This window comes from Dinoponera quadriceps, unplaced genomic scaffold (genome assembly GCF_001313825.1).
Source record: "Dinoponera quadriceps isolate SergipeBrazil2010 unplaced genomic scaffold, ASM131382v1 scaffold2420, whole genome shotgun sequence".
Taxonomy (NCBI): domain Eukaryota; kingdom Metazoa; phylum Arthropoda; class Insecta; order Hymenoptera; family Formicidae; genus Dinoponera; species Dinoponera quadriceps.
This window is the reverse complement of record NW_014556754.1, coordinates 558395-572567: the sequence shown is the minus strand read 5'-3', so window position 1 is coordinate 572567 and position 14173 is coordinate 558395. Positions and strand designations below refer to the sequence as shown.

Genomic DNA, 14173 nt, shown 5'->3' with positions numbered 1-14173 from the left:
GGGGGGGGGGAATCACGCGTAAAGATTCGTGAGAGGCATGTGACTCTCTGATCTTGCGTTTTATATTGAACGATCAAAGGTAAACCGGTTACGCATGCTGAAGAGCGAGACAGGAGGAAGGAGGAAAGAAGCTAGCACGAAATGAGAGACGGAGAGAGAAAGAGAGAGGCAAGTAACGAAATAATCTAGGCGCGGCAAATAACAAACCGCGCACACATACGCGCCAGTACGTGTGAACACGCAGCTAAAATGCATACACTCGGTTGAACAGGCACTTGTACGCTTTGAACGGTGGTATTTATATCCACATTAATATTCAATGTTATTTGTGTGACGTTAACATATATTCTCCATTATGATTTTTGCACAGGAATCAGGAATCCGATTCCTTTAGATTAGGTCACTTAATAACTATATTAAATATCATAGATATCGTGTAATATATGTGTCATATGTGTGTATATATATATATTATATACATGATATATAATATAAGAATGTTAGCCTACAATGTCGGGAATACTAGTCACTTTGTTTGATTGAAGATAAACAGAAAAGCATACTTCCGGTCAAGGGCTAAAATCGGAACTCCTTCGCGCTCGACTCGCGATCTAATCTCGACAAACATCGTACGTGTTTATATCAAGCTGGAAACCGCTCCTATATTTAACCCGAGAGATTTCCGAGAAGTTCAGCCGAGAGATTTGAAACAAAAGCACACTGTATATCAATCGGAAAGACTTGATTTTACTCATAAACACAGCAGAATTCCCTTTCTTCAGAGTTCCTCGTATGAAAATATCCTTCTTAGGAGTGTCCTTATTCGATCATGTCATTAATTGAAACGTCCGCTTTTCGCGGAGACGGAGAAAGAAAATTTACTAGTTCGATTATATATATATGGATCTTAGAGATATATTTTTTTAATTTCGCTCGAAACAAAAGTAAAAAGAGAAGTAAGAAAGTGAAATCACTCACGTGAGCCTCCGGCAAGATGTACAGAGAGATACAACCCTCGGTTGCCATCGGGGTTGTTTACCCAATGTCCGAGAGCCTCGCTGACGTTTAACGATAACCAACCCTCCCTGCTGGTCGTGGAGTTTATGGAATCGACGTATTTCAATCTTCTCCTCCTGAAGATGAAACAAAACTGTTGTGCTTATTTTATTACCAGTTTTAAAGGAAAATATGAAAATGCTAAAAAATTGGGTATCCGCGTGGTACTCGAGTATCTCAGGTATCGACTACTGTTAACTACAATACAATGAAAAATATCGTCATTTACTATCGATCAGCAAGTGTGTAATGTGTATGCGGGAAGATAATATTGTACCTTCAATAACACCGATCGCGCCACGTGCGACGTGTCTCAACACAAGCGCTTCTCGTCGTGATTCCTCGGATTGTAATTTCTAATTAATCACGAAGCCGCGCGTGTCTCGCGTCAATAAGACGTTAGCAAGGAAACACGCCGATCATTGTTCATTGAGCAAACGATCTTCGCAGCATTTAGCTGACCAGCTTTTATCGTTTTTCCGCGGATCGATTATCGTAATTGAATGGGCTGTGAGATTCGCGTGTCGTTTAAGGTCGAGTTCCGATAACTTCCTGCTCGATAAAACGAACGATCGAGCAAAATCGATTTGCTAATTTAACGAGTTCGGAATATGATTATACATTTAAACAACGTCCCTTTTCAAGTAGAGATATGTTAAAGAATGTTTACTAGTACTTTTGAAATCAATCGGTAATTAATATCCCAATAATTATTTATATATTATTTAGCTGCATAAATATTTCGGAAACAATTATTGCAATTGTTTGATTTACATCGAGTATAAATGTGAAATATTTACCATTTTTGGGAAACGATATAATTTGCCGATAGAAGATAGAAAATAATTATAAATATATCGCAGACTGAGGGATTTAAATTGAACAGAATAAATATAATAAAATAAAACAATAACAGACAAAAATACAAATTTAACAATGCATATATGCATGAGACATAATAATGCACGATTTTATTTTACAATCGTACTTCATTTAAATAATTATCGATCTCGCCGTTTCAATTTGAGGCGTAATTTTTCTCGGTTAAGAAACATTTATCAACGTTTATCATTGAGATTCCGTATTCATACTCATAATGATGTACCGTGAAGAGCTCTTATTACGAAAGCAACGAGTCGCCAGCTTGTCTCGCGACGAAGAAGAGGCAGGAGGAGGAAAAGGAGGAGGTGGAGGATGCGTCACGCACAGTTTGACTTTGACGGAAGAAGCCGGCAAGAAGGATCAGAAGAAGAAAGAGATAGGTCGATCGTAACTGCGTAGGCAGAAGAGACGAGGAACACGAAGAGAGCCTGTTAGCCCGTCTTCACGGCTAATTTACCTCAATTTACGGAATAGCGTTTCCTGCCGAGGTCTGTATATCGGTCAGCCTCAGGTCGTAGTGCCCAAAGTTTCGGGGGAGAGAAACGCGCTAAGACTGTCACTTTACGATCTCACCGGTAAATTAACGAGCTGACGAGCCGAAGAGTTAAGCGGCCGAAGTCGCTAAAGGGAGAGGACTTTGAGCGAATAACTGAAGTAACCAGATGTTTGCGCTTACGACATGAGCTTAGAATAATGACCGATTTCGCTGAGCTTGTTCGAGACAGACAACATCCGCTAAATTGTTCATAAGAGCTTTAACATTCTCTATCGAATCACCGTTATGAAGCTTCAAAGAAGAGGTATTAGAGGGAAGCTTGTAACGTGTCGCTTAAGGAGTAAATTTATTCAATGTGTACATACTATAGCGACAGCTTTAGACAAAATTAATGGATATTTGTGAAGAAAATTCACGGCAAAATTAAATTTGGCGAATTTCAGAAAACTTTTCATAGCGGATATGCCACCCTAAAATGGCAAGTAACAAGCGACAAATAAAAAATGACAAATAGCCCCGCAGTTAGGACGGGTTCATAGATCCATCGGATGTCTCCGTGGATTGCGGTATTGAGAGATGCGATGCGAAAATATAGGGGAATTCGCAAGAGGGAGGTGACCTTTTTGGTCAAATTAATGTAAAGAGTTCACGAAAGCACGAGGCATTACGGCAGGTATTAACGGCGACGGAACGTCTCGTGACTCATGACTTGTGACGGAGCCGGCGTTTCCATTAGATAGAGCGTCTCTAGACAGACTGTCGCCGTTTACCGGCAGCGTAGAGGAGATTTGCCCTCTCAGATTAACTCACTACGCTTTCCTTTTTACGATTCAGTTTCCATCCGGGCGGGACAATGCCCGTAGGTAGTCCTGCGGCTATTAGTTAGATTCAAATCGCACTGCGCTTCCAGCTGATCGTTATTGATCCGATTTCGTGCATACCTTTTTTAATCAAAATTTCACTTCCGTAATTACACCATGCCGAGAATGTATGATGCGACGGTAAAATGCAAGAAAAACAAATTCTCACTTCATGATTCACTTGGTCTTCGAACAAATGATTTTTCGACGTAAGTAATCTATATTGTGCGATGATATTATAATATTATGATATAATATCCTTTGCATTATCAGATCTTGACGCCGGTTGAAATATGTTCTATATTGTATATTGTAAATATATATATATATTTGGTGGCACATAACGAAACTTTGAAGCATTAAGATGGAATGATGTGAAGCTAAGTAGGAATCGAGACGTTCCATTCTCTCGTGAGAAAGGGACGGAATGGAGAAGTCGAAGATGAAGAAGGATGCTCGCGACGGAGTGCTACTTGGAGTATTCCCTCCACAGGTAGAACAAATACCTGAGACTTTTTCGGCGAAGGATTAAGGACCTCCTAATTAGGGACACGATGACGATGTCAAAAACCGCGGAGGATGCCCGGGGAAACACGAAATTGGTTTAACCTAAGCGTCCTTGCCACGAAAGCGATCGAGCGAGCAAGCAACGTGAGTTTTCTTTCTTGGGATTTATCTCAGTCCCGAGTCCTGCTTTTGTCTTCTTCTTCTTCCTCCATTGTAACGTGCAAATTTCTATAAGAGGCTTTTCGCTTCAAACACACCTTCCGGCGTCGCTTCTCTATTCCTTTAGACAAAACTTACTCGCGCGTTATTATTTTACTTTTATACGCGGTGAAATTTTTATTAGCGCGACCGTACACGGCTGAATGACGCGAAGAATTAGCCCGCGGAGAAGAGAGAGTCTTATGCTGTATGTTAGGAATATAATCGCTCCTGTTAAGTCTACGCACACATATCTACCCAATTTTGAGGATTCTGAAGGAAAGTGTTGTTTGCCGCATACCTATCTTTCGAAAGCTTAACCTATCTCGATAGCAACAATTTCCCACAGAATCTTCCTCAACTTTCCTCAGAGCTCTCGAAAATCATTTGTTCCCAATGTTAAGTCTGTGTACTTCTCGGCTCGCTTGCTTCGTGTTTACTTTGTGAAAATATACAAATGTATAATTCTTCTTACCCATCGTCGGTTTTCAACACCCGGTACGCCGTGATCGTGTAGGACTGATGTTGTCTTTGACTCTTCATGTCCGCGCCGCGGTATAACCGAAGTTCCGCGGCAATTATGTGTTCTCCAGGTGGGACCTCGGACACGTTGAACCAAAGTCTCTTCCCACCTTCATGCCTTACCCCGGGGACGTGACGATCTGTTTTAAATTATAAGCGTGCGGTCAGATCGAGAACCATCCAGAACGATCGCTAACAACGGTGATCGGGCACAACAAAAACGATATCTTACACGCACGTATCGCGGTATTCGGTTTCGGGGCGCTAAATTTCGCCGAAACCGAAAAATCCGGCGACAATACTGTATTTCCGCGATGAGAACGGATCGGTGGAAATGGCGATCTACAAATCTCCACTCGCTCGTGACGATAAAAAGATTTAATCACGTTCACATCTGCGGTATGTTATGTTATCCGCATTCCTCGATATTGTGCCGATTGGGTATCGTTCTGAGAGAGAAATCCAGTCAACGGCAGTCAAGTCTGTCGATTCAAATCAACTCGGATTCATTGAGAGCCCTCCCATTCTCTTCTCTCGTGTCTGCTGTTCTTAATGAGGCTGTATTATTTTGAAAGAAATCTTGTTATCTGGTGTGACTTAACCGCCGATTGCTTGAAAGTATGCCATCCCATAGTTGCCGAGTGACTGAAACGTTCGTTTGGGCCATTTTAAGGAAACATCGAGATTTATGATGCGAAAGCCGATTAGCCTTCCTTTCTGAACAAGGCGATAACATTTCTACTATCCGCTGGCACAGGCCGAAAGCTCCACGGAGGAAGGCCCCGATCGATAACGGGGGTCCGCGGACCCATTTGAGCTCTCCCAAGGAGGTCTCTTGGAAATGAGTCGTGGACAATTCGCAGCGTGAAATCGACCTCTTTCTTACCGTCAAAGCAGCCGCAGCCCTACGAGCTGAGGAAAAGGGGGTAGAGGGAAGAAGCATACTTTCTTCACGGTAGACTCAAGAGGCTCTAAGTAATGCCTAATGCCTCCGCCAAAGTGGGCGGCGAGAGATCCCAAGAGGGACGCGGCTGAGAGCGACGGTGGGAAGGGGGAGGACATAAAAATTTGTTTTGTTTTTCGTTCCGACGGTCGCATTCCAACCGCACCAGATTGCTGGGCCTCCTCGACTCTCGGGGTGGTCCCAAATAGCTTTTGGGACCGTCCTGGAACGTTCCGTGGCGAGGTGCGTTTTTGTTTTTTACACTGCCGTCGCGCTGTGCCTTCCCACAGCCTCCCCTTCCACATTTCTTTACGTGCGTGCACGTACACATACGTGTATGCGCGCGCTGGTAACATCCGCATACGTGTGTGCGTGCGAGAAGAAAATAAGATGTACGTTCATCATGCCCGTTTTATTCATTCTCGAATTGGTAGGGAGAATTGTAAATAGGACGCGATGCACATCGAAGTGTCGGTAAATCATGTAAATTACGTCCCACTGGGAATGTTTGTCTTAGATTTAGAGGAAACTTTCGATTCTACTTGTAGAGTAACGAAAATGAAGAGATACTTCATTTCCCTTTAGCGATTGAGACGCAAGCGTAGGGAACGAAACTGTCCCCGCAAAGTTCCATTCTTTTTATGCTATCCCGATAACTACTGAAGATGTAAAAAGGCTTTTGAAATAAATATATTTTTATAATATATATATATATATATGGTCCAATAAAGATATTTTAAACAATTAACCAAATAGCTGTGATGTCGGTCTTAATCTTTAATTTATTAGAATCGTTACACACGGACAAGAAATTCTGAATTCATCGGCATTTTTTTTATTTTTGTTTCATATCACGAACGGATAAGAAGCATGGGAATGAAAGGTTTAAACGGCCATCGACATTACGCCGAAGTGATTCTAAGAAAATAAATCGTCCCTCTCTCTCTCTCTCTCTTTCTCTCCGGTCACTTATATTTAATTCCTTTGCGGATCTATCCATCTCTGCGATCTCTAATTTTCATAATTCGTAAGCATGCGTCTCCCTTCGGGCAGTCGGCCGCCCTGAGTCCTGCTGTCCGCGCGAAGAAGGAAGAATGTACGAGGAGGAGCGGGAAAAAGGAGCAAGAGCACGCGGGTCGAGCCCGAGCCTCCAAGTTGAGACATTTTAACCTGCCCGTGGCTTCTCGCGCGAGGAAAGAGAGAGATACTTATTGACTCGTCTTTCTGAAAGGGGTATCCCGTAGAACACGATGGTGGAGGATGAAGAGACTTTGTATACAGGATATATGGTCCATGTGGCGTGTGCACGCGTGTGTAACCTGGCCATTGATGCAATCTGAATCAATCGTTCCTGTCCTCTTTCTCTCTTTCTATGCGCTTCCCTTCTCCCTTCCTCCTGCCCTTTCGCTCTTCCTCCTGTCTCTCTGTATGTTCCTGTCTTCCTGTCTCTTTCTATCCTTATCACTTTATCCCTGTTTTTCTTGCGCTCTCGTTCTCTCGTACATATAACGAATAACTTATGGTTATAGCTATCAATTTATATGCATGCCGCATTTCGCGTCGAACAGCCTAGAACGTTTCTCACCGTTCCCGACGAGGACGACAGCGAAATAGAAAACCGGACATACGAACAGAGAGACAGAGAGAGAGAGAGAGAGAGAGAGAGGAGGGGGAGCAATAACGGGTTTCCGAGGAATCTGATGTTCCCTCTTCCTCCTTCTTTGCCTCTTACCTCCTCACCACCCTCACGCGGAATATATTTCGTTCAATGTTTCATACTCGTTTGTGTTCGATTGTATTGTTGCACAATTAATCACTTGTATTACAATTCATTTACGAGCGAATGGAGCAGGAGGAAAAGGAAACGCGATAAGGAGAGAGAGAGAGAGAGAGGGGTTAGATTTTCATTAACAGACTCCGATGACTCCGAGAAATGCCCAGCGATAATATAATCATATCAATCTCACATCCGTAGATCGTGCGATTCTTGAGAAATCGCTGCACACGCCTCGCTTCGTTCCTCCTCATGACTTCACACCTCAGGAACGTGCCCGAGAAGGAAAAGTATTTTATATTTTTATCCTCATCGGACTTTCGAGGCGCAACTATCGCTGGAAACTTTCTCGGGGGCACTCGAAACTAGGAGTTCCAAGATCGCGGAGAAGAACACGCGTTTCGACGTTTTCTCTCACGGCTGAAGAATCTTCCGGACCTCGGACAATGCAGCCCTTAGTCAACCTTAGTCCCTTAATCACCTCAACCACTCGGTTCCTCATGGAACTCAGCCTGTAGAATTTTCCGGGCATGATAACAAATCCTTGCCCTTCGATGCGCACACTTTGTGTAACGGCAGGTGTTCATGCGCACGGCAGGAAGTGCATTACCAGCTTGCCACTCTATTCTCGATAATAGCAAAGGTATATTATGTAATATAACAACACACACCGAACGAGTAAATTGCTTCGCGCTTTGCCGCCGTTACACGTGTATCGTAACGTCTTTATTTGACCAAATGTTTCTATCTTCTCATAAGGATAAATATTACAATAGGAATATTATGATCCTGTTGTTAGACCGTGACCGCCATGTTTTTATCGAAACAAAATATTGACGAGACGTAACACTTTAAAGTGACTCGAGATTAAATGAAGATTAAATCGCCCTTTATCCTCTCTCTCTCTCTCTCTCTTTCTCAAATTAAATTTGAGAAAGAGTTGTTTGTTATTCTTACATAAGCCGGGAGCCGATAAACACTTCAGCCGGCTCGACTTGAAATCACTTACTGTGTAGCGCAAAGGTCATGATGACATCGCTCTGATCGATCGCTTTTAGATCCTGCCCGGTAAGTCCGAATTCCCCAGCCTTGCGCCGATGCGACTTGGGCCTCTCCTCCTCGTCCTCGCCGAGGGCGTTCTTGTAAATGTCCAGTAGGAACTTGGGCGCTGACCTCTTGACCTGGGTGGACCTGCCGATGGTGTTTCGCGGACGATCCGGAAGTCCCAGCAGGTTCAAGATCTCGTGTTCGACCTCGCGTTTCTCACGTTGGCTGACCACACGGTGGACCACCGTCTGGTCGAAGCCGTTGTCTACGTACAAACCGCTCATCCTCTCGGCGCGGATAGTGCTGGCGAAGTCGCCGAAAATAGCAGCAAGAATCGACAGGGTGAGAAGGGACCAGGGTGACATCCTGATGGCGGTTGAAAAGGGGCCAACGTCTTACAGTCGCAACCGTCCTTTCCCCCCGTTTTACTTGATCTTCTTTCACCGCCTCACACCTCTCGCTTACTAATTCTCCTTATCTTCCTTTTCACCCACTGAAAACAACGTTTCTCCTTCCACCGAATCTCCCTCACTTCCGTTCTTATTATTCCCGTGCGACGTCTCCCCCGCGGCTCTTCGTTTTCCTCATCTACGGGAGAAGAGGATCCCTCCGACTTTCTCTTCTTTTACAATTTCATTCGTTCCCCACGAGGACGTGCCTCTGCGATCCTAGCGATAACGCAAATATCCCGCAAGGAATTTCTCGGCCGAGCTATTTAAAGATCACCGAATTGGAGGCACCCGGGCCCGATAACCTGAGAATTTCCGAGTCTTCCCAGTCGAAATGACTCGAGATCTAGGGAGTTAGCGATCCAATCGCGAATCTCCGATCGAGATTCTCGAATAACGGTGATCTTGATCGATGCGGATCCTGGCGAACGGGTGATCTGGATCAACGACGCCCGGTACAACGAATGCGCGCGTTTCGGTCTCGTTGTCAGGAATGGGCATCGCGTGCCCGACCACTCTTCGTCCTCCGGTGTCCTTAGCGGCTCGGTGACTTCGTCCTGCGATTAGTCGCGCTGTTTCGCCCGCTGATACCATGAAAGTCTCGATAGAGACGATCGCCTCGGTAGTCGTTTTTGTCGGCGTGCGCCGAGATTCGCCAAGATACTACGTCGCTACGATCGCATCGGGGCTCGATGACTTCAATCAGGGAGATCAGAAATTCACGGTGCATCGCGTCTTTCTTGCTGATGCGCCGCGCGTTTTTCCTCGTTGCGCCTCCTACGATCGTGTATCCTCGCGCTCTTCGCGACTCGAGCTTACGTCGAGCGAGAACGATCGATCGCCCCGCGCAGATTTCGACCAGATTGCTCCTCAAGTTCGCTTTTCCCGTGGGCTCGCTTCCTCTCGACCTACGACCGAAATCACTACGCCGATGACATCCACTCGCGCACGTCACCTGGCTGGATCTGCCCCGGAAGGAACGGGACCGAGCTCGAAACTTCGCTGTCTCGATTCTTCAGCAACGGAGTGATCGGCGGCTTCGCCTGTCTCACTGCGATTATATCCTTGACACTCTTCGGAAGTATATTATACTTCGACGCTGAGACACTTCGGCACTTCGACACTGTTAACTAACGCAGGAGCGCGGGACTGTCAAACTGACAATCTCCGGAGCTGATTATCGCTGGTCCGTGATAATGGTAATGCTGTTCTATCATAAGTACCGACTTTGGAACTGCCTGGACGGTCTCGTGAGGCACGAGCAAACGTTTGTCAACGAGGTTCTCCGACTGAGGAAGCAACGCGAACGCTCGTCGTCTGCGGACCGTGAGTGACCATGGGTCACCGTGGGTAACTCCTGGCGACTCCCGCGATGCCAGTGCCAGTCTGTTTGTCTGGACCGTGCCAGTCGTCGTCCAGAGTCGTCTTTCTAGCAAGCTCACCGCCTCCCAGGCCCGTATCGAGGCCGATCTGATCCCATTCCTGAGCCTGAAAAACCAACGTCAACCGTATCCTGTCGCAACACCCTCACTCTTATGCACTCATTTATTCGTCGTTCGCTCAAAAGGCATACGATGAGGTACGTACAAATAGCTTTCTTATCGCCCGATACCCCGACCGCTCGTTTTCTGAATTCGATTCCGAGCTGTTTAACTACGTATCGAATTGTTTTGTCAGAAAGCGGACGCACAAACCGCGATCGTCTTTTTCAATATTATTTTCAGAATGACGAACAGTGCCGAATCGCGTGAATAATAATCGCGCTTTTATCGGCTCCGTTTAAATGTATAATCCGTTTGATGGGAAATAAAATAAAACTTTCAATAAATCACAATATTAGCGCTGTCGATAAAAGTATCCGGATAATTTCTATCTCTAAGCGTCCCGGTACATCCACCTGATATTTAAATTCACAGGCACCATCCGAATATGAGATAATGTTCGAGTATATCATACGAAAGAGCCGAGTACTCGTGCGCTCAGGATCCACATCACGCAAGTAGTACCCCATTTCTTATCTGTCACTGATTTTTCCAAAAGCTGATTTCACACCAGCTGACTTGGCTTTTCTGAGATACTATCTATACTGATCGCAGTATTCGGTATTCGGGTAATTTGCGAAGTAACCGGATAACAGAATACCAGGGGAATACTTGATACTCCGAAAGGCTCGAATGTCTGAGTAATATCTGGATATTCGCGTGTCCAGATATTGACATCACTGGTCGGTGTCCCTAAAGAAATCGAGCTGTACGCGTAATGATAAGTAAGTGAAAAATCAAGAATTACTTCGAATATTAAAATCATCCTGAACGTGCTGAGGACATCTTAGGAATCTCTCCAGGACATCCGAATACCAATCGAGATGATTTCGGGATGTTTCGTGCCATCTGGAATTTTTGACTCTTCATTTACACGTTCCTGGATCATAGAGGTAGGACCGCCTCTGCCGAACGAGTAGGCGGTTAATATCGAAGACCAGGACTGGTCGCCGATAACTCGACTCTCTAACGAGGTGGTATCGTGGACCAGGACTAGAGGACGCGATGGCGGTCTAAGGAACTATAAAAGATTCTTCTATGTGACTGACTAATATCCTCAGCTCGAATTGCATTTCTATTTACATGAATAAGAACGACTCTTCTTAAGGTATTGAGCGATTTTGGGAAAAGGAACTTTAGTACGAACCGATGGGGTACTTTCACGCGGCTTTTGTGCGGCAAGTTCTCGGCAATATTGTTGTTAGCTCTTCTCACGTGATTAACGTGACGAATCGACATAACGATGGGTAATTCTCAGACGGAAAGATCATATTGCTAACTAATTCGTAAAACATCGACGTGCTTGGACAGAGAGGCGATTTTTGTATCCTCTAACAGATCATACACGTATGGCCGGCGTATTCCATAAAATGTAAAAGGAACAGTATAGCTGATTAGTGGCCGGCGGTGAAAGTGAATTCAAGCCGCAAATATCAAATGAAATCGATGAGCGGTGTGAATAAAAATAAGTATCAACTTGGACTTTACACGCGCGCGCGCGCACACACGAGGAATGCAGAAATTTACTTTTCACTTCATCGGATCTATTTATTAGATCGAACTGACCAAGTTTTTCTTCTTTTTTTAAAGTCGATCAAGTCTATCAATGCATTTTCGTGGAAAACAATTGTGTTGATTTTGTAACACGTATAAAAATATTCGCGTTTCGTTTTGCTGTTTCTTATGGAAGAGTCGAATAATATCAATAAATGTCTGATTTAATTTTAAGAGAAGTAATCCAGCCTTCTATATATTTACTTGTGATTCCACTGCACTCACTTTTTACAATATTGAAAAATGACATAAGTACCTGCATGTAATTACATCATGTTCGTCAGTTAGAAAAACTGTACTTATATACTATATTCTAAAATATTATAATCAGAATATAAAAACGAATTTAGAAGAGTCATATTAAAACAACTTTTAAATAAAAGAAACGTACAAATGTAATCAAGTTTATGCAAACTGAAACGAGAGAACTTAACTTAATTCGTTTCGCGAAATTTTCGTTTAATTTTAGATGTACACCTTTATATTTTTAAAGTGATTTTAAATATAAAATTGAATTGTGGATGCCGGTTTTTGTTATTTTGACAAATTGACGTGTTTATGTTGACATTTACTACATCACGATAAATAAAATTTCAGTTTCATAATATTCGTCAGGAAGCAATTTATATTATATATACATATACACACACACACATATATATATATATATATGTGTGTGTAAAAAAATAAATATCAACGCATAGAAATGATATAATGCCCCACCTAATAAATAGTTACTTCACTTATTATTCGAAATATCATTACGTAGTGTAATTAATAGCACTGATTTTAATTATCTCGAAAAGCGATATTTTCGTTTGATTAATGTGTTACCATTGCTTGCTTGTTTGCTACGAGTATACAGAAAGGCGTAAATAAAACAGATGTGACGGTAGATGGGAATGCGAACAGATAGAGATGCCTCGAGGCGAATTCTTGACGTACATCAATTGCAGCAGAGGTGCGTTCACCAGGGAAATCCCCTTACACCATACTCTTCCTATCCCACATCGACCTTTCGCTAAAGACACACAGAGAAGAAATTCGTGCAAATAAAAATGTTCAAGTTTCTATATCAAATATTATACTTATATTGAGCAATACAATAATTTACATTCAAGAAACTTCTCTTCCCTTCGATTCCTTATTTATGCTATAACCGATCATCTCTGCTTCTATTGTTTTTCTATCATTATCACAATCACCATTTCTCCGCCAACAATACCTATTAACATTTAAAATCCATAAGATCCTCAATCCTAACAATACGCAAATCCGAAAGACTCGACAAACTTCGCATTTCGACAAATTACGTTCCCAATCGTCTTCGACAAAAATTCAAGTTTCTGAAATCGTTCGATTTTCATTTACGAGTCTTTCCAAATTCTTCATTGAAACGTTGGTTTTCTCTGTCGATGCAATCGTCAAGTGTGGAAATCCCTTTGGAAGAAGATACAATCGATTACTCTAATTGAGGAATTAAATATTCCCAGTGTCCGCGACGTGTCATCGGATGAGCTGAAAGGAACGAAGTGACACGGAAGGCAATTGAAACGTGTATTAAACTCAATTTCAAATTTGCCGGATTAATCCATATCGATTTGTCTTAATTCAGGTGCGCTCCGTGGCTCTCTTAGTTAGACGGCTGGGTGCGTTAAGTTAGTTGGCCATGTTGGTGTCAAGTCGGTGCCAAGAAGTCTACCGGCGATAACCAGCTGCACCGGTAGACTGCCTGCTGCCTGAACGCGGCGGGCCCCGTGGGGCTTCTGGGACCGGTTATACTTGACCCAGCGCGCGGTTCGTTGTGCGCCGCCCGAGACCGGATTGCGCGCTGCTACCGAAACACGTATACCGCACGGCCTGAAGGCGTACGGAACGCACAGGTACGGATCAGGAACGGTTGTAGGAGGTGGTGTAGGAGGAGAAAGGAGGAGTGGATTGGCAGGAATTCAGTCGAGGATATAAAACTTCGGTGGGACGAGAGATGCCATTATGCAGATGGGCTACGAAGGATACTCCGTTTATTACTCAACCATCTGCGAGCTCGAAGCAGTTACGGGACCAAAGATCTACGGAAGCGAGCCCTATTCCCTTAAAGCCCTATCAGGTGTTTATCTATGGGAACCGCCGACCCGTAAAGACGATGTCTCGTAGGCCGAGAGAGATCCGCTATTAGGGGGGGTGGAAAACGGAATTCCAGAAATATAATATGAATCCTTATCAGAATAATGTTACGACCTGATCACCGGTTTGATAATAATCGTATTGTCTTGTCAGCATTTTCGTAGTAAGATATCATGTATGTCCGAGCATTTTCTAATTAATGGATCTAACGCTTGAATAA

The 14173-nt window shown here is 43.7% G+C and overlaps 1 protein-coding gene across 1 annotated transcript in view; it reads right to left on the bottom strand.

Annotated features, from left to right (window-relative positions):
* The window catches only part of LOC106748126 (protein 60A), a 12780-nt gene extending 2667 nt beyond the window's left edge, over positions 1–10113 (bottom strand). The window contains exons 1-3 of the mRNA XM_014626368.1: positions 8248–10113; positions 4475–4661; positions 979–1133 (exon numbers count right to left, since the gene is read on the bottom strand). Of these exons, the coding sequence (XP_014481854.1) occupies positions 979–1133; positions 4475–4661; positions 8248–8650 (745 nt within the window). The 5' untranslated portion in view covers positions 8651–10113. The remainder of the gene's footprint in view (positions 1–978; positions 1134–4474; positions 4662–8247) is intronic.
* Positions 10114–14173: the final 4060 nt, after the last annotated feature.